Source organism: Scyliorhinus canicula, unplaced genomic scaffold, assembly GCF_902713615.1.
Source record: "Scyliorhinus canicula unplaced genomic scaffold, sScyCan1.1, whole genome shotgun sequence".
Taxonomy (NCBI): Eukaryota; Metazoa; Chordata; class Chondrichthyes; order Carcharhiniformes; family Scyliorhinidae; genus Scyliorhinus; species Scyliorhinus canicula.
In genome coordinates, this window is record NW_024055852.1 from 82,730 (window position 1) to 104,358 (window position 21,629).

Below are 21,629 nucleotides of genomic sequence, written 5' to 3' on the forward strand. Positions count from 1 at the left end.
AATTGGGAGCTGAATATCATCAGACTTTGAATCTAGAGCGTGAAATGTTTCTGTCTCAAAACATTTTAATCATCAGTGACTGGAAAAGCACTGAGACACACACACACGCTCAAGCGAGAGTGTTCCAGTGAACTGACTGTGGAAAGAACTTTAACCAGTTACACAGCCTGAAGAAACATCACACCATTCACAGCGAGAAGAAACCATACACATGTTCCATGTGTGGACAATGCTACAACTGATTGTCAAACGTGGAGAGACACAAGGACACCCACATGATGGAGAAACTTTGGAAATGTAGGGACTGTGGGAAGGGATTTCTGTTCCCGTCTGCTCTTGAAACCCATCGACGTATTCACACTGGAGAGAGACCATTTACCTGCTCTGTCTGTGTAAAGGGATTCAGTGATTCATCCACCCTGCGGAAACATCAGCATGTGCACACCAAGGAGAGGCCATTCACCTGCTCTGAGTGTGGGAAGGGATTCAGGGATTCATCACACCTGCTGACACACCAGCGAGTTCATACTGGGGAGAGGCCATTCACCTGCTCTGACTGTGGGAAGGGATTCAGGAATTCATCACACCTGCAGACACACCAGCGAGTTCACACCGGGGAGAGGCCATTCACCTGCTCTGCATGTGGGAGGGGATTCAGTCAGTCTTGCAACCTGGTTGTTCACCAACGCGTTCACACCGGGGAGAGGCCATTCACCTGCCCCGAATGTGGGAAGGGGTTCAGCGATCCATCTGCCCTACAGAGACACCAACTTGTTCACACTGGGGAGAAGCCATTTACCTGCTCGGTGTGTGGGAAGGGATTCACTCAGTTATCCAACCTGCTGAGACACCGGCGAGTTCACAAGTGATTCCAGTGGCTGGATTCTGCTGTTAATCACATTCAGGACTGAACCGTGTTCTTTTTGACAGTTGGTGAAGAGGGAAGATCAGAGAGTTTCTGCTGGACTGGCCGGATTCATGATTTTGCTTCTCGTGGGCTGATGCTCTTTTGAGCCTGGGAGTGCACGTTTCCACTCATTCAGCCCATCACGTTCCTGCTAGTTCCTCAAGAACAATCCAGTGATTCCCATTTCCCTGTTCCATCCCGGGAAGTGTACTTCCCACAAGTATCCTTTCAAAATTATTCCATCATCTCTGTTTCTCCCACACTAATGGGGTGTGTATTCCAGGTCATTACCACTCACTTGAGAGGCAGACAAAACAAAGAGGTTAGGAGGTGGTCATTCTGCCCATCCTGATCATGCTGCCTGTTTGAAAGAGCTACCTAGTTAATCCCTTTTCCCTGCAATTTTCATTTCCTTTCTGTTGGAAAACAGTCTCTCAATGCAGGCAGCGGATTCCAAATCACAAAACCTCACTGTGTTTCCAAACAAATAATTCAGGAGAAAGTGTGTTTGGATTTTCAGAGTAGTCAACATAGTATCAAAGACATGGTTATTTCATAAAATTAAAACATGAATCTTTATTAATGACTAAATGTACCATATGCAAATTTGTGGGCAATTGAAAAAAAATGCATTTCTATAACACGTCTCACGACTGCAGGACTTCCCAAAGCATTTTGCAGCCCATGGAGTACTTTTGAAGTGGAGTCACTGTTGCAATGTGGGACAATGTAGGGAGGCCTGGGGAGTCATTTTTAGTTTTAAAATTAATCTTGTTCATATTGTATTCACTGTTATAAGTAACAATGTCAAGGAAGCCATTTTATCTCCAATTTCTTTCAGCTGTTTCATTTAGTAACTCTTCTTTATTAAACTACATAAAGCCACTGATGATGAAGGTGATAATTACGTTTTCACAGTAACTACATTGCAGCGTTAAACAGAAATTGAACTGGATCAGCCACATTAATACTGTGGCTACCAGGGCAGGTCAAAGGCTAGAAATCCTACGGCGAGTAAATTACCTCCTGACCCCTCAAAGGCTGTCTACTATCTACAAGGCACAAGTAAGGAGTGTAATGGAATAATCTCCAGTTGCTTGGATGAGTGCAGCTCCAACAGCACTCAATAAGCTCAACACCATCCAGGACAAAGCAGCCTGCTTGATTGCTCCCCCCTTCCTAAAACATTCAAACCCTGCACCACCGACAAAAAGTAGCAACCTTGTGTACCTCAACAAGATGCACTGCAATAACTCACCAAGGTTCCTTAGACAACACATTCCAAACCCACAACCACTACCATCTAGAAGGACAGGAGCAACAGATACCTGGAAACCCCACCACCTGGAGGTTCCCCTCCAAGTCACTCACCAGCCTAACTTGGAAATATATCTCCGCTCCTTCACTGTCGCTGGGGCAAAATGCTGGAATTCCCTCCCTCACAGCACAGTGGGTGTACCTACCTGAAGGACTGCAGCACTTCTAGAAGGCAACTCATCACCACTTTCTCAAGGGCAACTAGGGATGGGCAATAAATGCTGACCCAACCAGCAATGCCCACATCCCATAAAAATGAATTTAGAAATATAAGCCTATTTGTGACAATCATAAAGATTATTAGATTATTATTCATAATGAACCTTGATTCGGCTTTGCTGAATGCTGCAAAACCCACTGTGCTACATTAGATGTGATCTGCAATTGGAGAATATTTGTTAAGCAATCCTGAATGTTGTAAGAATTACACTGGCACCCAATTTAAGGTTATCATTCGGGCTTTCAGCGTGGTGCACTCCTGTGTTCCAGAAGCTACATCTGTAAATACACAGAGCCCTGATCAGACAGAAGAAGCTGGAAACACATATGCTTGAACTGAACAAAATAGTGACAGATGTGCTCAATTGGCTGGACTGCGGGTTTTGGACGTGGAGCAAGGCCAGCAGCGTGGGTTCAATCCCCATACCGGCTGAGGTTATTCAGGAAGGCCCCTCCTTCTCAATCTTGTTCCTCACCTGAGGGGTGGTGATCCTCAGGTCAAATCACCACCAGTCAGCTCTATGGTCATCTGGGTTGATGGCAACTTGACATTTTACATGGTTCATTCCACAGCAAAATGCCCTGATTCAGTCAGAGTCAACCTGCCTGGTTTGAATTTAAACAAAGCTTGACCTATTAGTTAACTGGTGCACTGTCTATGGCAACGCCTCTCCCAGGGCAACGCCTCTCCGCGGCAACACCGCTCCCAGGGCAACGCCTCTACCAATCAGAGTCCACTTACCAACAAATCAACACTCTCTTCTCATGAAGTATAAATTGTTGTTCCATTTAAATTTTCTATTCTTGTGAATGTCCTGGTGAGTGGAAGATGAAAAGCTTCAACTTTTGTCGATTACTGTTTTAATTACCAACCAGTATGTAATGCTTGAGTAAGAAGTGAACCTTCATTGAGTTACAATTACTTAATCAGTAGTTTTAGTGAAAGGCTCAGTTTTATTTGTTGTAAAAATATAAAGGCCTAATTGGTGTATCTGTAAAGAATGTGCAATGAGGATAAATGTACCGATAAGAGAGGCTTTCCAACTCTGTTAAGCCTCAACATTTAAAAATGTATGAATAAGGAATTGTACAGAATCAGATAAAGGGATATTATGAAACAGTTCGATTGTATTCCTGTTTTAGATAATGAGCGATGGTGATATAAATAATTGCAATCCAAGTAATACATTAATCCAATGATCAAATTGACCAATTTTCATGTTAGAATAGGCCCAACTCCTGCCTTTGACAAGGTGCCGCATAGGAGACTGTTAAGAGCTCCTGGTGTTCAGGGTAAGACCCTGGCATGGATAGAGGATTGGCTGACTGGTAGAAGGCAGAGAGTGGGGACAAAGGGGTCTTTTTCAGGATGGCAGACGGTGACTAGTGGTTTGCCTCAGGGGTCTGTGTTGGGACCACACGTTTTCACAATGTACATTAATGATCTGGAAGAAGGAACTGAAGGCACTGTTGCTAAGTTTGCAGATGGTACAAAGATCTGTAGCGGGACAGGTTGTATTGAGGAGGCTGCAGAAGGATTTGGATTAGCTAGGAGAGTGAGTAAAGAAGTGGCATCTGGAATACAATGTGGAAAAGTGTGAGGTTATGCACTTTGGAAGGAGGAATGGCGGCATATACTATTTTTGGAATGGGGAAATGTTTACAAAATCAGAAGCACAAAGGGACTTGGGAGTCCTTATTCAGGATTCTCTTAAGGTTAACGCGCAGATTCAGTCAGCAGTTAGGAAGACAAATGCAATGTTAGCATTCATGTCGAGAGGCGAGAATACAAGACCAGGGATGTAATTCTGAGGCTGTGTAGGACTCTGATCAGACCCCATTTTGAGTATTGTGAGCAGTTTTGGGCCCCGTGTCTAAGGAAGGATGTGCTGGCCTGCCTTAGGTTTGCAAGAATGATCCCCGGAATGAAGAACTTGTCATATGAGGAACGGTTGAGGACTCTGGGTCTGTACTCGTTGGAGTTTAGAAGGATGAGGGGGGGATCTTATTGAAACTTACAGGACACTGCGAGGCCTGGATAGAGTGGATGTGGAGAGGATGTTTCCATTTGTAGGAAAAACTAGAACCAGAGGACACATCTCAGACTAAAAGGACGATCCTTTAAAACAGAAATGAGGAAGAATTTCTTCAGCCAGAGGGTAGTGAATCTGTGGAACTCTTTGCCGCAGAGGCCATGGAGGCCAAATCACTGAGTGACTTTAAGACAAAGATAGATAGATAGATTCTTGATTAACAAGGGGGTCAGGGGTTATGGGGAGAAGGCAGGAGAATGGGGGATGAGAAGAATATCAGACATGATTGAATGGTGGAGCAGACTTGATGGGCTGAGTTGCCTAATTCTCCTCCTATGTCTTATGGGCTTATAGTGTGCTAATGTTCACTTTGGAGGATAAAATAGAGTTTCCAAAGGTCTTGTTAGCCAAGTGCTAAAGACTACTGAGGCCACGTTCTGCAGAAATTGCTGTCAGAGAAGGAGCCTGAAAGGGTTAGGCTTCTACAGATTGGTTACCTGTATGAAGTTGTGAAGGTCAATGTCTCAAAGTTGTTCAGTAAACCCTTATCTTTGAATAAACGTATTTACCTTGGGGATTACTGTACAATGTTCAGTGCCATTCACAAGTCCTCAGATACTCAAGCAATTCATTTCCAAATGCAACAAGACCTGGACAATATCCAGACTTGGGTTGATAAGTGGCAAGTAACATTCAAGCCAGTCAAGTGCCAGGCAATGGCCATTTCCAACAAGAGAGAATCTAACCAATGCCCCGTGACATTCAATGGCATTACCACCTCTGGACAGTGCTAACCACCGTGCTGCCCATAGTGTGATGGAATATTCTGCCTTTGCCTGAGTGGAGCTCCCAACAACACGCAAGAAGCTTGACACCATCCAGGACAAAGCAGCCCACTTGATTGGCACCCCATCCACAATATTCACTCCTTCCACTGCTAACAAACAGTGGCAATAGTGTGTAACATCTACAATATGCACTGGTGAAACTTACTAAAGCTCCTTACACAACACCTTTCAAACCCCCAACCACTATCATCCATTAGGACAATGACAACAGATATATGAAAACACCATCACCTGGAAGTTCACCTCCAAATCACTCACCATCCTAACTTGGAAATATATTTCCATTCCTTCACTGTCACTAGGTCATAATTCTGAAACACCCTCCCTAAGAGCACTGTGTGTGTGCCAATACCTCGGGTACTTCAGCCGTTCAAGAAGGAAGCTCACCACCACCTTCTTGAGGTCAAGGAGGGATGAGCAATAAATGTTGGCCTAGCCTGTTAATGCACATCCCTTGAATGAATAAAAATAAAATAATAATGAACTTTATTAGTGTCACCAGTAGGCTTTCATTAACACTGAAATGAAGTTCCTTTGAAAATCCCCTAGTCACCAGTTCGGGTACGCTGAGGGAGAATTCACCTAACAAGCACGTCTTTGGGACTTGCGGGAGGAAGCCGGAGCGCCCGGAAGAAATCCACGCAGACACGGAGAGAATGTATAGACTCCGCACAGACAATGACCCAAGCCGGGAATTGAACCGGGGACCCTGGCGCTGTGAAGCAGCAGTGCTAACCACTGTGCTACCATTCCACCCCCTTTCACTTAAACTGTCCTGGGTATACATAATGCAGCCATCCTGAATCCTACCCCTGCCATTTCACATTATCCAATTCATATCCTGGTTATAAATACCTACAATTCCCTTTCTCACAAGTCCCTATTATTTCTACAGCTGTTATAAAGCGACCAGGCTGCTACTGTTAAGTGACATTTAAACTACTAAATACAACCGTGACTTATCACACTTATTTTGCTTATCTCTAGACAAGCTAATTCCACCTTTTCATCTTCTGAGCCAAGATCATTTCTCATGACTGTGTTGATCTCAAATGTGATCAACAGAACTAACCATACCCTTTCATTTTGTCCTATCCTCTGTCAACTACCCCAGAATATTCATTTTCAACCTGAGCAACTTTGCAAACGCATCCTGTATTGGCTGCGATACCATGCACATTTATTTCTATCTCTGCCATCAGTTCATCTATCTTATTACAAATGCTGGTGTATTCAGATAGAGAGCATTTAAATCTCTTTCTATCCTGTTTCCCTACTCTGACCCTCCCTTGCAGCATTATATTTGTACATATCTGATAACTTGGTTATCATTTCCTGTATTGCTACTTTGACTTTGCTCGTTAAATTTCAGTCTTTCCTCTCACCTCAACCCTGTTGCATCGCCAACCAGTTTGTTTAAATCTCTCTTTCGCCCGCCCTAATGTGATTCACCCGGGTTCCAGTCCCAATCTGGTTCAATTGAAGGTGAACCCAATGATATAACTCCCTCTTTCCCCACTCCTGACTCTTGTGCCTTTTGAATCAAAAGTCATTTCTCCCACACGAATAACGCATTCGACATTTTGACCCCATTTACTCAAAGCAAATAGTAATCTGGAGGGTATTACTTTTTTGTTCGCGATGTAATTCAAAGCTGAGCTGCTCATGCTCCCTGAGGAGAACCTCTTGTATTCTACCTATGTTGCTGGCAACAACATCCACCACAATAACTACGCCAGCCCTCTCCTCTGTATTTTATGGTGCAGATCCCCCACCATTCATAATGCGGACTTCAGATTTTTACTTCTATGGTTCAAATTATAATCGGAGCTCGTAAAATGAATTTGTATTCAACAATATCGCATCGTAATGGTGATGTGACTACCCAGCATGCATTGAGAGGGTGAATATGCCCTATATTCACCCTAGGAGATCATTGCGCAGGCGCACTCCGCTTTTGCTGGAGCGTGCGCAGTGCGGGTGTTGGCAGTGGTCGGACGTGTTGGTGTCGGAGCTGCAGGAAGAGCAGAAACTGATTGGAGATAGCAGGTGAGAGAGGTTAAATGGAAGCGGTGGGCGAGAGGGGAGGCGTCATAAACACCCGGTGCAGGAAGGGAAGCTTTAATAAAACCGGATGAAGGCCTCATACCACAAATTAAAAGCTCGAGGTCCCGTGTTCGGACCGATTTTGCAGCCGCCATCTTGTACAATAGACGAAGTTGGAGCCATCTTTTTGGGGGGCACTGGACAGCAGAGCGCGTGCACGGCCGCCATCTTTATTGGGGGCAATAGGATCCGCCCATGAGATCAGGCTGGAGTTGAGTCAATCTCGCTATAGTGGGAATAGGCGATCCTGTTGGTGATGTGAATGTCTGCTCAGAATCTCGGTTTGGGAATTAGTAAATAGTTTACTTCAGCCTCAGACAATTCCCAGGGAGAGGGCTGGAGTCAGTGGCTAACGAATTTGGACTGGGGACTGAAGACCAAGATCTCGCTCTGACCCATATTCAAATAGAGGAAATCCAATACCAGATGTCAGGCAAGTCACGAAGATGACCTGGTCCATCTAGAAGGTGGAGTTTGAGTGTTTGGGAAATTGTAGTTCAGTTGTAGGTTTATAAAATACCTCTCATCGCTCTGTGTCTGCCACACCTTTTCCTGTCCCACTGCTCCCATTCTCGCTCTGTATCTCTCACTTCCCCTTTCTGCTTCTCTTATCACAGAATTCTCTCCCCCATAGGGTTGTGGGTGCTCCATCATTGAATATATTTAAGGCTGAGATGGAGGGAATTGAGGGCGGCATGGTGGTACAGTAGTTAGCACTGTTGCTTCACAGCGCCATGGTCCCACGTCCGATTCCCGCTTGTTCTCCCTGTGTCTGCGTGCGTTTCCTCCCACAAGTCCCAAATATGTTCTATTCGGGGAACATTCTGAGTTCTCCCTCTGTGTACCCCAACAGGCACCAGATTGGATCCATCCAATCCAATGTGGCAACGAGGGACTTTTCACAGCAACTTCATTGCAGTGTTAAAGTCAACCTACTTGTGACAATAGTAAAGATTATTATTATTTTGGTCTCTTGGGAAGTCAAAAGGATCTGGGGAGCTGATGGGAAAGTGTTGAAGATTAAAATTAGCCATGATTGTGCTGCATGGCAGAGCAGGCTCGATGGGTCGAATGTTCTACTTCTATTATGTTGTTATAGACGTCAGAGTCTTGTCTCGGTCCACAGTGGTGGCAAGTTCCCTTCCCTGAAAGACATTAATGAACCAGTTGTTTTTCTGCAACAATCCAGCAGTTTTCATGGTCATTTTGTCTTGGTGCCGGCCCCACAAATGACCAGATCCATTCAGCTCAATTTCGGAGCCTTCCTTTGTGTTTTTGTGGGTTCTCTCTCACTCCCTATTTTCTGTTTTAAATCAATTTCACAGGGTGTTCGAAGGGGAGGATTTGCAATCAAGAAACACAAAGCAAACGACGTCATAATCGGACAGAGTTCCCCATTTAGTTGTAAACTGAATATCAATGAATTTTTAACATGGAAGAAAACGGCAACAATCACAGTGAGGAGAAACCTTGGAAATGTGGAGACTGTGAGGAGGGATTTAGATCCCCATCTGAGTTGGAATCTCATCATCGCAGTCACACTGGGGAGAGGCCATTCACCTGTTTTGATTGTGGGAAGGGATTCGCTCGATCATCCAACCTGCTGCAACACCAGTGGGTTCACAGTGTGGAGAGAACATTCACCTGTCCACAGTGTGGGAGGGGATTCACCCAATCCTCCCAGCTGCTGAGACACCAGCGAGTTCATAGTGGGGAGAAACCATTCATCTGCCCCGAGTGTGGGAAGGGATTCACTCGCACATCAGGGCTGCTGACGCACCAGCGAGTTCACACTGGGGAGAGGCCATTCACCTGCTCCAAGTGTGGGAAGGGATTCGCTCAGTCATCCAACCTGCTGAAACACCAGCGAATTCACACTGAGGAGAGACCTTTTAAATGCCCAGACTGTGGGCAGTGCTATAAAAGTTCCCTGGACCTAATGCGTCATCAACTTGTTCACACTGATGAGAGACCGTTCAAGTGCTCCCACTGTGGGTCTGGGTTCAGGCGACCAGAAGAACTCACTGTACACCTACGTATTCACACTGGGGAAAGACCGTTCACCTGCTCAGAGTGTGGGAAGCGATTTACTCAGTCATCTGCACTGCTGACGCACCAGCGGGTTCACACTGGGGAGAGACCATTCCCCTGCTCAGAGTGTGGGAACAGATTCACTGATTTATCCACCCTGCTGAAACATCAGAGTGTTCACACTGATGAGAGACCATTTAAATGCTCGGCCTGTGTAAAGTGCTATAAAAGTCCCCGGGAACTGATGTATCATCAACGTGTTCACACCACAGAGAGACCATTTAAATGTCCAGACTGTAAAAAGTGCTATAAAAGGTCTGGGGAACTGATCCGCCATCAACGCGCTCACACTGACGAGAGACCGTTCAGATGCTCTCACTGCGAGACAGGGTTCAGGGGAGCAGAACAACTCACTGCACACCAGATAATTCACACTGGGGAGAGGCCATTCACCTGCTCCAAATGTGGGAGAGGATTCACTCAGTCATCCACACTGCTGCGACACCAACGCGTTCACACTGGGGAGAGACCATTCGCCTGCCCAGAGTGTGGGAAGGGATTTACTACCTCATCCACCCTGTGCAAACACCAGCGAGTTCACAATGGACTACAGTGATTGGATTTTGTGGTTAATCATATCCACACTGAACCATGTTTATTGGGATCTGTTTCTGCTGATGTTAATAAACTCCAGCCCATATATCTTCACTAATATTGTAGATAATAGTCAAATAAATCAGTTTTGTGCTAAACACAGTGTGTTGACTCTCTAACGTAAGTTAGTTCTTTTTGAAGTGTTCTCCCTCTCCCCTGTCTCCTCCATCCTCACCTCCAACAACAGATGCTCATGGAGTTTCTTTGTCACTAAGATTGAGACAATCTGATCAGCTGCCTCGGCTGCTTCCCTCCCTCCCACTAACCCACCAGGCCAAACCATTTCTACATTTCCTCAAAGTCTGAGTCCTGAACTCACATCTTTCTCCAGTTTCTCTATCTCCTTCCCTCTCACAGCTCATCTTGTCCATGAGACCCACCTTCTGCTCCCTTGACCCTCTCCTCAAAAAAATGCTGACCATCCAACTTCTCCATGTGACTGATATCCTTAATGATTCTCTCTTCAATTCACTGTCATCAATCATCCTTTTTTTTTAAAAAAAGGTGTTCATCCGATCATCTTTGCAAACTAGCACCCCATCTCCAACCTGCCTATCCAAAATTCTTGGACTGTGTCCCCCAAGGCTCTGTCCTCGGCCCCTCCTATTTCCCATCTACAAGCTGCCCCGAGGTGACATCATCCAAAAGCACCGTGTTAGTTTTCACATGTACACTGACAACAGCCAGCTCTACCTCACCACCATCCCTCTCCATTCCTCCACTGTTACTCAATTATCAAACTGTTAATCCCATATCCAGTACTGGACGAGCAGAAAATTCTTCCAATTAAATATTGGGAAGGCCGAAGCCATTGTCTTCAGTCATCACCACAAATTCCCTTTTCCTAACTCCCGAGTCCATCCCTCTCCCTGGAAACTGTCTGAGGCTGAACCACAGTCTCCACAATCGCCGTGTCAGATTTGACCCCAAGACGAGTTTCTGACCACATATCCACACTATCACTAATACCAGATATTTCAATCTCCAGACTGTCACCTGTCCCCCCCCCCCCAGCTCACCTGATACTGAAACCCTCATCCATGCCCCTGTTACCTTTAGACTTGATGATTCCAATACATTCCTTTTTTTTTTTGTTTTTTTTTTTCTAAATTTAGATTACCCAATTATTTTTTCCAAATTAAGGGGCAATTTAGTGTGGCCAATCCACCTACTCTGCACATTTTTGGGTTGTGGGGGCGAAACCCACGCAGACACGGGGAGAATGTGCAAACTCCACACGGACAGTGACCCAGAGCCGGGATCGAACCTGGGACCTCAGCGCCGTGAGGCGGTTGTGCTAACCACTAGGCCACCGTGCTGCCTTCCAATACATTCCTGACCAGCCTCTCCCATTCACCCCACCCCCACACGGAAATGTGAGATCATCCAAACCTCCGCTGCCTGACACCAACTGTTCACCAACAGCCCTTTGCTCCTGGTCTGGTAATGCCTCAATTTAAAAATTCACACCCTTGTTTCAAATTCCTCCCTGGCCTTGTCCCTCCTTATCTCTGTAATCTCTAATCGCACCCTCTCTGAGATGTCTGTACTCTTCTCATTCTGGCCTCTTCACATCTCTGATTTTAATAACTCCACCATTCGTGACAGGACCTTGGTATGAAACTCTGAAATTCACTCCCCAGAAGCTCCGTCTCTCGCTCTCCTGATTAAAGATTGTTGTTAAAACCTGCCTCTCCAATCATCCGTGTGTCCATCTGTTCAAATATCGCCCAATGTGACTCAGTGACAATGTTTTTCTTTATGAATCTCCCCTGAAACACATTGGGATGTTTTATTACATTAATCATGTTGTATAAATACAAGTTGTTGCTGTTTCATTACAGCCTGTTAAAGCAGAGTAAGTTTCCACAGCAATCAGATGAGTAACTGATGTTTTTTTGTGGTGTCAGTTAAAACACAAATCTTGGTCCCGCTGGACCAGGAGATCTCTCCTGTGGATAGTGTGTGGAGCTGCTGAGCTCTCCTGAGCTGAGAGTGGAGCTGATTGAACTGTCGGGCCTGTCGTGTATCCAGTGTACACAAGTTACAAACCTTATCTCGTACTTTAATGTTCTCAGTATGTACACAGTCTATGCAAACCAATGGGTGAAATGTGGTCAGACACCCCACATTCTCAAACCAAGTGACAGAGACCATCCAATACAACATCTATGGATTTCTCATCAATTTCCCAGATGATTGTCACACTGAGTTTCTCACAGAAACTGTCTTCTACACAAGGGTTTCCAATCTTCGCTCTCGAAGAAAATGCTTTGGCGTCTTCAGCCACACAATGCTTTCTCTCGGATGTCTTCATCAAGGATCCAACTCCAGGATTTCAACTCTAATTTCTGCATTCCTCTGTCCTAGGTGACAATGTGTACTTAAGCTTCCAAACAGTCTCTGAAGTACCCAGCCTCACCCACAGGTCACAACTGTCTCACAGGCTGTAGTAAGTTGTCAGCAACCTTTTGATCACCTCGGATATTCTCCTCGAGCCAACTTTAAAATTAGATCCTGCAGTAGTCTGTTTATTTCAAATCCTTTCTCTGCCTTTGATTTGAATTTCCCTGAACAGGACTTTGTTCAAATTCCCATTTTTTTTCTTTTGATTTGATAGTCTTCCTGGAACTCTACTTTGTTCCATTCATTTGTTTCTGGGACTTACTGAAATTTCTCAACTTTTTTGAAATCTGCTCTCTGCAGTTCCCTGTCTTGTGGCCAGCTCATCCTGACACTCGCTCACAGTGAACTTCAAAGTTCTTGCTGTCCCAATATAACGCTGGTAGCTGAGCAACAGTCTAGGTTTTCTACACCTGTACATTTGCTTTACTTTCTGTGTGCTGTAAATGGCAGAACCCTTAGGAACATTAACATACAGAGGGATCGAGGTGTGCAGGTCCACAGTTGCCTAAAAGTGGAAACGCAGGTGGCCAAGGTGATTAAGAAGGCATATGGTATGCTTGCCTTCATCAGCCGGGGCATTGATGTTTGAAACCTTTTGGAACAGGGAGCAAGGATTCCTATCTTGACTTTGAATCGCTGATGCTAGTTATGTCCTAATGAATGGAGATATTTCCAACTGAAAATCCTTCCATTCCAATCCCTTGTAAACACATCAATCAAAACCATCACTGCCAGGACAGGATAGAAATTTTAAATTGATACTCTGGTTATCACACAACTTTCTCTCGCTCAATAATCTCTCCCTCAATGTTAACAAAACAAAGGAGATTGTCATCGACTTCAGGAAGCGTAGTGGAGAACATGCCCCTGTCTACATCAATGGAATGATTTAGAAAGGGTCGAGAACTTCAGATTTACCAACCAGATTACCAACAACGTGTCCTCATCCCCCCATGCCCATTAAGAAAGCCCACCAACGACTCGACTTCCTGAGAAGACTAAGGAAATTTGGCATGTCAGCTGTGTCTCTCATCAACTTTTACAGATGCACCATAGAAAGCATTCTTTCTGGTTGTATCACAGCTTGGTATGGTTTCTGCTCTGCCCAAGACCGCAGGAAACTACAAAAGGTTGTGAATGTAGCCCAATCCATCATGCAAACCAGCCTCTTATCCACTGACTCTGTCTACAATTCCCGCTGCCTCGAAAAGGCAGCCAGCATAATTAAGGACCCATGCACCCGGGTGGGTGCACCATCAGGAAAAAGATACAAAGGGTGGCACAATGGCGCAGTGGTTAGCACTGCTGCCTACGGCGCTGAGGACCCGGGTTCGATCCCAGCCCCGGGTCTCTGTCTGTGGGGAGTGTGCACATTCTCCCCGTGTCTGTGTGGGTTTCACCCCCACAACCCAATGTGCAAGGTAGGTGGATTGGCTATGCTAAATTGCCCTTAATTGGAAGAAAACATTTTTTTTTTTAAAAAGGAAAAAGATACAAAAGTTTGAGGTCATGTACTACCCGACTCAAGAACAGCTTCTTCCCTACTGCCATCAGACTTTTGAATGGACCTACCTCATATTAAGTTGATCTTTTCTCCACACCCTAGCTATGACATTACATTATGTAGTCTCTCCTTCCTTTCCTATGTATGCTATGCGTTGTCTGTATAGCATGCAAGAAACAATACTTTTCACTGTATACCAATACATGTGACAATAATAAATTAAATTAAATTGCCCAGTTCTCCTCCCCAATGCTGCTGGCTCTCGGATTCTGTTTCACACTCCGCTATTTACCTCCCTAATGTGTCACTCTGGTGTCTAAATCTTAAAACGTGAATTTAACAAATTATATTGCTAAACGGTGTTATAATTAATTCCAATGACGACCCAGTTGTATTTTCTGTCCGGGTGGGTTCAATGCGCCCTCTCACGACCACCGGTCATACAGTGCCAGGAGTTCAGAGACTGGGCTCCCAACGATTAATGGCCGCTCCAGCTCCCACAAGCCTCCGCGCCTGGGAAACCGCTCCATTCATCGCGCGGACGTACGGCCCGAAATGCGCATGTTCAACCGTAAGATGTTGTGCGCATGTGCGAAGATTTGCGCTTTCTATTGATCAACAGTTGAGTGTGATAAGGGGTCAAAGTGTCTCCGGATTGATGTAACTTCCGCTTTCCCATTGTCTTCGTGCAGGTTATCGACTAATGGCAATTGTCAAGGGACCGGAAGAACTTTGTTCCTCCAGCCAATCAGAGCACGGCTTCGGGTGCATTAAGATTGAGCTTCACAGAAGAGTAAACCTCCTCCTGACTCCAAATCTGTGAGTGAAACACTGTCTTTCCTCCCCCTTTCCATTTACTCATTCTGGGGTTAAATTGTTGACTTGCAGGAACCGAAGGGAAAAGAACTGAATCCAGGGAGGGTGCAGGCTCTGGGAAGATTGGCCCAGGTCTCTGTCCCTCAGCTTGACACATTTATTTTGTCTGGCTAAAAGGATGGCCTCTTTCCCAATGTTCAAAAGGGCTGGCATCCACAGAGATGGCTGACATTTAAGGGGACAGTATTTTCTTTAAATTTAGAGCACCCAATTCTTTTATTTCCCAATTAATGGACAATTTAGCGTGGCCAATTCATCTAACCTGCACATCTTTTTGGGCTGTGGGGGCAAAACCCACGCAGATACAGGGAGAACGTGCAAACCCGACCCGGGGCAGCAGTGCTAACCACTACACCACCATGCTGCCCTAAGGAGATAGTAAATCAATGTAGGACACAGCATATTCAGTTTTGTAATATGGTACATATTAGATAGAGTATTTATAGTTAAGTAATGAAGTACTAATTATTAAATCATAGTGAGAATGTGGGAAGAATGTGTGGGATGGAGATAAACCAATTCAGGGGAAAGGGAGAGGAATATTATACAGAAACTAGCATTGTCTGTTCTGAATTTCTGTCCTGTACTTAGTGAAGACTTTTGTAAACTCCTTTTACAGAATGTCAGAAGGGGAGGATTTGCAGCCAGAAATCTCAAAATGCATCAAGACTTAACAGAGCCACTCGAATTACCAGAACCTGAATGCCATCAGTCTTTGAATCACGAAAGGGAAATTGTCTGTTTTGGCCATCACATTAGTATGACTGGAAAGGCACCAAGAAACACAGATCTGAGTGAGAGTGTCCAGTGCACTGACTGTGGAGAGGGCTTTAACCAATTATACAGGCTGCAGAAATATCACACCATTTCCAGCGGGGAAGAGACCGTACACATGCTGTGTGTGTGGACCAGGCTTTAACTGATTGTCAAACTTGGAAAGACACAAAAACACCCTCACCATGGAGAAACCACGGGAAGTTGAGGACTATGGGAAGGATAGCCATATCCCGTCTGCACTGGAAACCCATAAACCTGTTCACACTGGGGAGAGACCATTCGCCTGCTCCAAGTGTGGGGAAGGAGACTGCTCCCCATCTGCCCTCAAGATTCAGCAATGCAGTCACACTGTGGAAAGGCCGTTCATCTGCTCCGAGTGTGGGAAGGGATTTCTCCAATCATCTGACCTGTGGAATCACCAGCAAGTTCACACGAGGGAGAGGCCGTACACCTGCTCTGAGTGTGGGAAGGGATTCACTCAGTCATCCCACCTGCTGACACACCAGCAAGTTCACACCGGGGCGAAGCCGTTCACCTGCACCAAGTGTGGGAAACAATTCAATCATTCATCTGACCTTCTGAATCACCAACAAGTTCACACTGGGGAGCGACCGTTCACCTGCTCCGAGTGTGGAAAGGGTTTCACTCAGTCATCCCACCTGCTGATACACCAGCGAGTCCACACAAGGGAGAGACTGTTCAACTGCTCCGAATGTGGGAAGTGTTTTATTCAATCCTCACACCTAGTGACACATCAGGGGGTTCACAGCAGCGAGAGGCCATTCACCTGCTCCGAGTGTGGGAAGCGGTTTATTCAATTATCGCACCTAGTGACACACCAGGCAGTCCACACAAGGGACAGGCCATTCACATGCTCCGAGTGTGGGAAACGTTTTATTCAATCATCTCATCTAGCATCACATCAGGGGGTTCACAGCAGGGAGAGGCCATTCACCTGCTCCGAGTGTGGGAAACGTTTTATTCAATCATCTCATCTAGCATCACACCAGGAGGTTCACACCAGGGAGAGGACATTCACCTGCCCTGAGTGTGGGAGGGGATTCATTCAGTTATCGGACCTGCAGAATCACCAGCAAGTTCACACTGGGGAGAGGCCATTCTCCTGCTCTGAATGTGGGAAGGGATTCACTCGTTCAGCCAACCTGCAAGCACACCAACACGTTCACACCAGGGAGAGACCATTCACCTGCTCTGATTGTGGGAAGGGATTCGCTCTTTCATCCGATCTGCAGAGTCACCAGCAAGTTCACACCGGGGAGAGGCCGTTCACCTGCTCTGAGTGTGGGAAGGGATTCATTCAGTCATCCCACCTACAGACACACCAGAAAGTTCACAAAGATTCACAGAGGGATTTACTCAGTCATCCCACCTGCTGAGACGCCAGCAAGTCAATAAGTGACGACCGGGACTGGATTCTGCTGTTTTTGCTGCTGTTAATTACATCCAGGACTGAACCATATTCATTCTAACACTTGGTGAAGGGGGAGAGTTGGAGGGTTTCTTTCTGCTGGACTGGCTGGTGTCAGAATTTGCTTCCAGTGGGCAGATGCTGAGCCTGGGAGAGCACATTTCCACTCAAATGATCCACAAAAGCTGCTGAAGGACATTTATTTTATCCTGGACAGTAAATAGTGTTTTTAATAACACTACATGTATATCTAACATAAATACATTTGTCTCTGTTGCATTGAGTCTGCAGCACAGGGCCAGGCCAATCGGATCAATTGATCTGTGTCAATATTTATGCTCCACGTGAACTTCCACCCACCCCTCTACATGTCCCCCCCATCAGCATCTCCTTCTATTCCTTTCTCCCTCGTGTATGTATCTAGTTCCCCTTCAATGTATTCATGCTGTTCATCTCAAGCTCTTTTTTTTTAATTTTAGAGTACCCAATTCATTTTTCCCAATTAAGAGGTAATTTAGCATGGCCAATCCACCTACCCTGCCCATCTTTGGGTTGTGGGGGCTAACCCACGCAAACAAGGGGAGAATGATCATACTCCACACGGTAGTGACCCAGAGCCGGGATCGAACTTGGGATCAGGCGCCGTGAGGCAGCAATGCTAACCACTGCGCCATTGTGGTGCCCGAACGCCTGCATATTCTTAATGACTCCCATCAGTTCACCCTTCAGTCGTCTCCTTTCTAGTGAAAGGCAGCTGTATCCTTTCCTGAGGGTTAAATATTCTTGTGAACATTTGTTGCAACTTCTCCACTGTCTCTATTCTTTTTTTCTAAATGAAGATCACCAATGTTGACAGATCTCCCACTGCAGTCTAACCAGGGCTCAAAACCAGTTGAACATAACCTCCCTGCTTTTCTATTCTATCCCTCAGGAATGGGAACCTATATATGGGCCCCACACTTTCGGAAAGATGTGACGTTCTCAGAGAGATTGCAGAGATTTATGAGGACACCAGGAATGAGGGATTTCAGTTCGTTGGAGTGACTGGAACAGCTGAAATTCCTCTCTTTATATCACACAGTCAGTCAGCAGAGAAGGAGGCCACTCAGCCCATCCTGGCATAAAGGAAGATGGTTGTGGTTGTTGGAGGTCAATCATCTCACCTCCAGGACATCACTGAATGAGTTCCTCAGGGTAGTGTCCTTGGTCCCACCATCTTCAGCTACTTGATCAATTACCTTCCTTCCATCATAATGTCAGAAGTGGGGATTTTGCAGATCACTGCACAATATTCAGCACCATTCAGAGCTCCTCAGATACTGATGCAGTCTATGTCCAAATGCAGCAAGATCTGGACAATATCTGGACAATATCCTGGCTTGAGCTGATGTGTGGGAAGGAACATGTGGGTCACACAATTGCCAGACAATCACCAGACAAGGCCCAAAACTATAAGAAACTACAGAGAAACATGAACACAGCCCAGTCCATCTGGCAAAATCTCCTCCCATCCATTGACTCCATCTACACCTCCCGCTGCCTTGAGAAAGCGGGAAGCAAAATCAAAGACCCCTTTCCCACCCGGGTTATTCTCTCTTCCATCGGCTAGGAGATATGATCGTCTGAGAACACGCAATAACAGGTTCAAAAACAGCTTCTTCCCTGTGTTACCAGACTCCTGAATGGCCCTCTTATGGATTGAACTGATCTCTTCACACATCTTCTCTACTGAGTAGTGCTACACTCCATATGCTTCACCTGGTGCCTGTGACTATGTATTTACATTGTGTAATTATGTATGTCCCATGTTTTTTTCCATCTGTGGAAAGATCTTTCTGGACTCTACGCAGAACAATACTTTTCACGGTACCTCAGTACACGTGACAATAAATCCAATCCAATCGCCAACAAAAGAGTGTCTGACCATTACCCCTTGACATTCAATGGCTGAATCCCCCATTACACCTTGGAGGTTACCATTGATCAGAAGCTGAATTGGACTTGCCACATAAATACTATGGCTGCAAGAGCAGGTCACAGGCTAGCAATCCTGGGGTGTCCATCTCACCTCCTGACTCCTCAAAGCCTGTCCGGCATCTACAAGGAAGAAGTCAGGAGTGTGATGGAATACTCTCCCCTTGTCTGGATGAGTGCAGCTACAACTACACTCAAGAAGCTTGGCACAACCCATAACAAATCAACCTGCTTGATTGGCATCTTTTCCACATTCACTGCCCCCACCACTGATGCACAATAGTAGCTGTGTGTACCATCTACAAGATGTGCTGCAGAAACTCACTAAGGCTCCTTCAGCAGCACCTTCCAAACTCACAACATGTGCCAATTAATGATAAAAATCTTTATTAGTGTCACAAGTAGGCTTACATTAACACTGCAATGAAGTTACTGTGAAAATTCCCTTGTCGCCACATTCCGTCGCCTGTTCGGGTACACTGAGGGAGAATTCAGAATGTCCAATTCACGTGACAGCATATCTTTCAGGACTTGGAGGAAACCGGAGCACCCGGAGGAAACCCACGCAGACATGGGGAGAACGTGCAGACTCCGCACAGACAGTGACCCAAGCCAGGAATCAAACCTGGGTCCCTGGCGCTGTGAAGCAACAGTGCTAACCACTGTGCTACCGTACCGCCCAATTAGAAGGTAGAAAGACAAGGACAGCAGATACATGAGAACACCTCCACCTGGGAATTCACCTCCAAATCACTCATGTCAGGAAAACAGAGGGAGATTTAAGTGATTTACATTTGTGTTGTTAAATATTAAAATCGAGTATAGATTTCAGTGGGTTTGATTTAGTATTTCTGTGTAGGAAGAGTAGAACTCTGGATGGATTCGTGTTGGAACAAAGGTATTTGCATGTGTCGGTGGGGGAAGGTTTCAGTTCAAACTGTTCCTATTGTGCTGGGGAGTTTGCATTATGAGAAATTGTGGGCGAGATTCTCCGCACTCCCGACGGTGCGGAGAATAGCGGGGCTCGTAAAATTTTACGGCCACGCTGTTCCGACGCCCTCCCGCTATTCTCCCCCCCCCCCCCCACGCCCAACTCCCGATACGAATCGCTGCCGCCGTTTTTTTACGGCCGGCAGCGATTCTCAGCTGATGGATGGGCCGAGTTCCCAGCCCTTTACGGCTGTTTTTATGAACGGCAAACACACCTGTTCTGGCCGTTCGTAAAAACGGCCGTAAACTGTCAATTTTTAAAACCATGGCACTGATTGGCACGGCAGTACCACGGCCGTGCCAAGGGTGCCATGGGCCCGCGATCGGTGGGCACCGATCGCGGGCAGCGGGCCCGATGCCCGCGCACTCTTTGTCCTTCCGCCGCCCCGCAGTATCCATTCGCGGGGCGGCTGAGGGGCATCCCGGCCCGCGCATGCGCGGGCTTCGCGCAAATGCGCGATGACGTCATGCGCGGGTTGGAGTCTTCCAATGACGTCATATGACGCGTCAGCCGGCGCTAACTCTGGCAAGCGGGCTTAACGAAATTCGTTAAGCCCGCGATGCCGGAGTTTACGGGGTTGGGATGCTAGCCCCGACCGGGGACCAGAATCGGTTCCCGGTCGGGAAGGGGGGGGCTGGCGTCAAACCCACCTGGATTTGATGCCAGCCTTACGATTTCTCCCCATATTGGAGAATCGCGCCCAATGAATTGTTGCTCAGCAACCAGAAGCACCCTTGAGGTGGGAAGGCTTTTTGAGTGACGTTTTCACTGAATTAATCTCATTTGGGGCGAGGAAGTGAGAGAGTGAACAGCTCTCAGCTCTGCTAGAAGCAGGAAAGCAATAGAATGGAGTAACGTGCACGAAAGCAAGCTCTAGGGGAACTAAGGGACAGTTAGATCTATAAAACAGGGAATGGAAAAGCTCCAGGAGTATTGAAGTGAGAAGGAGCACAGAGGAACTATCTTTGGAACAGGCTACTGTTCATGGAAGTTAAAGTCAGAGCAGGGAAGAGAAGAGCTGATGAGGTTGGCTGCGAACAAGCCCCATATCTGAAGCAATTGGAAGGTTTGGTGTCTTTCAAATTTTTGAAGCAATAATATTCTGTTGGGGACTGAGTACCTGAGTTGTGTAGACATTCGATTCATGTTGCAAGTCAAGACAAAGGAATTCCGAACAGAGAGTTGGAAAACCTGGAGTAGGCTCCTTGCTACAACAGCAGAGAGGATGCCTTGTTTGAAAGGTTAGTTGGAACATCTGGAGGTGGATCTTTGGTGGATGCAGCTGAGAGAAAGCATTGATTTGGCAGAAGTTTTTAAAGCGTATCTGTTTAAAAGTCGAGTTCGGAAACACTCGTCACAATCATCTGGGGGGAAATTGAGGAGGAATCCACAGAAGATGGATTGAATTGCACCTGCCACTAGGTTTCCGAGTGGGGGGGAGACGTGTGTCTGATCATGGTCAACCTATGGGTTTAAAGGAACTGTGTGTCCACTGGAACATTCTAGCAAAAGATATGTTGTAACCTCTGCTGTCCTTGAAAACTGTGCACGTTTGTG

The 21,629-nt window shown here is 46.1% G+C and overlaps 1 protein-coding gene across 1 annotated transcript in view; it reads left to right on the forward strand.

Moving 5' to 3' along the window:
* Window positions 1–7,272: 7,272 nt before the first annotated feature.
* The window catches only part of LOC119961227 (oocyte zinc finger protein XlCOF6-like), a 29,103-nt gene continuing 14,746 nt past the window's right edge, over window positions 7,273–21,629 (forward strand). The window contains exons 1-3 of the mRNA XM_038788677.1: window positions 7,273–7,373; window positions 14,718–14,844; window positions 15,521–17,070. Of these exons, the coding sequence (XP_038644605.1) occupies window positions 15,861–17,070 (1,210 nt within the window). The 5' untranslated portion in view covers window positions 7,273–7,373; window positions 14,718–14,844; window positions 15,521–15,860. The remainder of the gene's footprint in view (window positions 7,374–14,717; window positions 14,845–15,520; window positions 17,071–21,629) is intronic.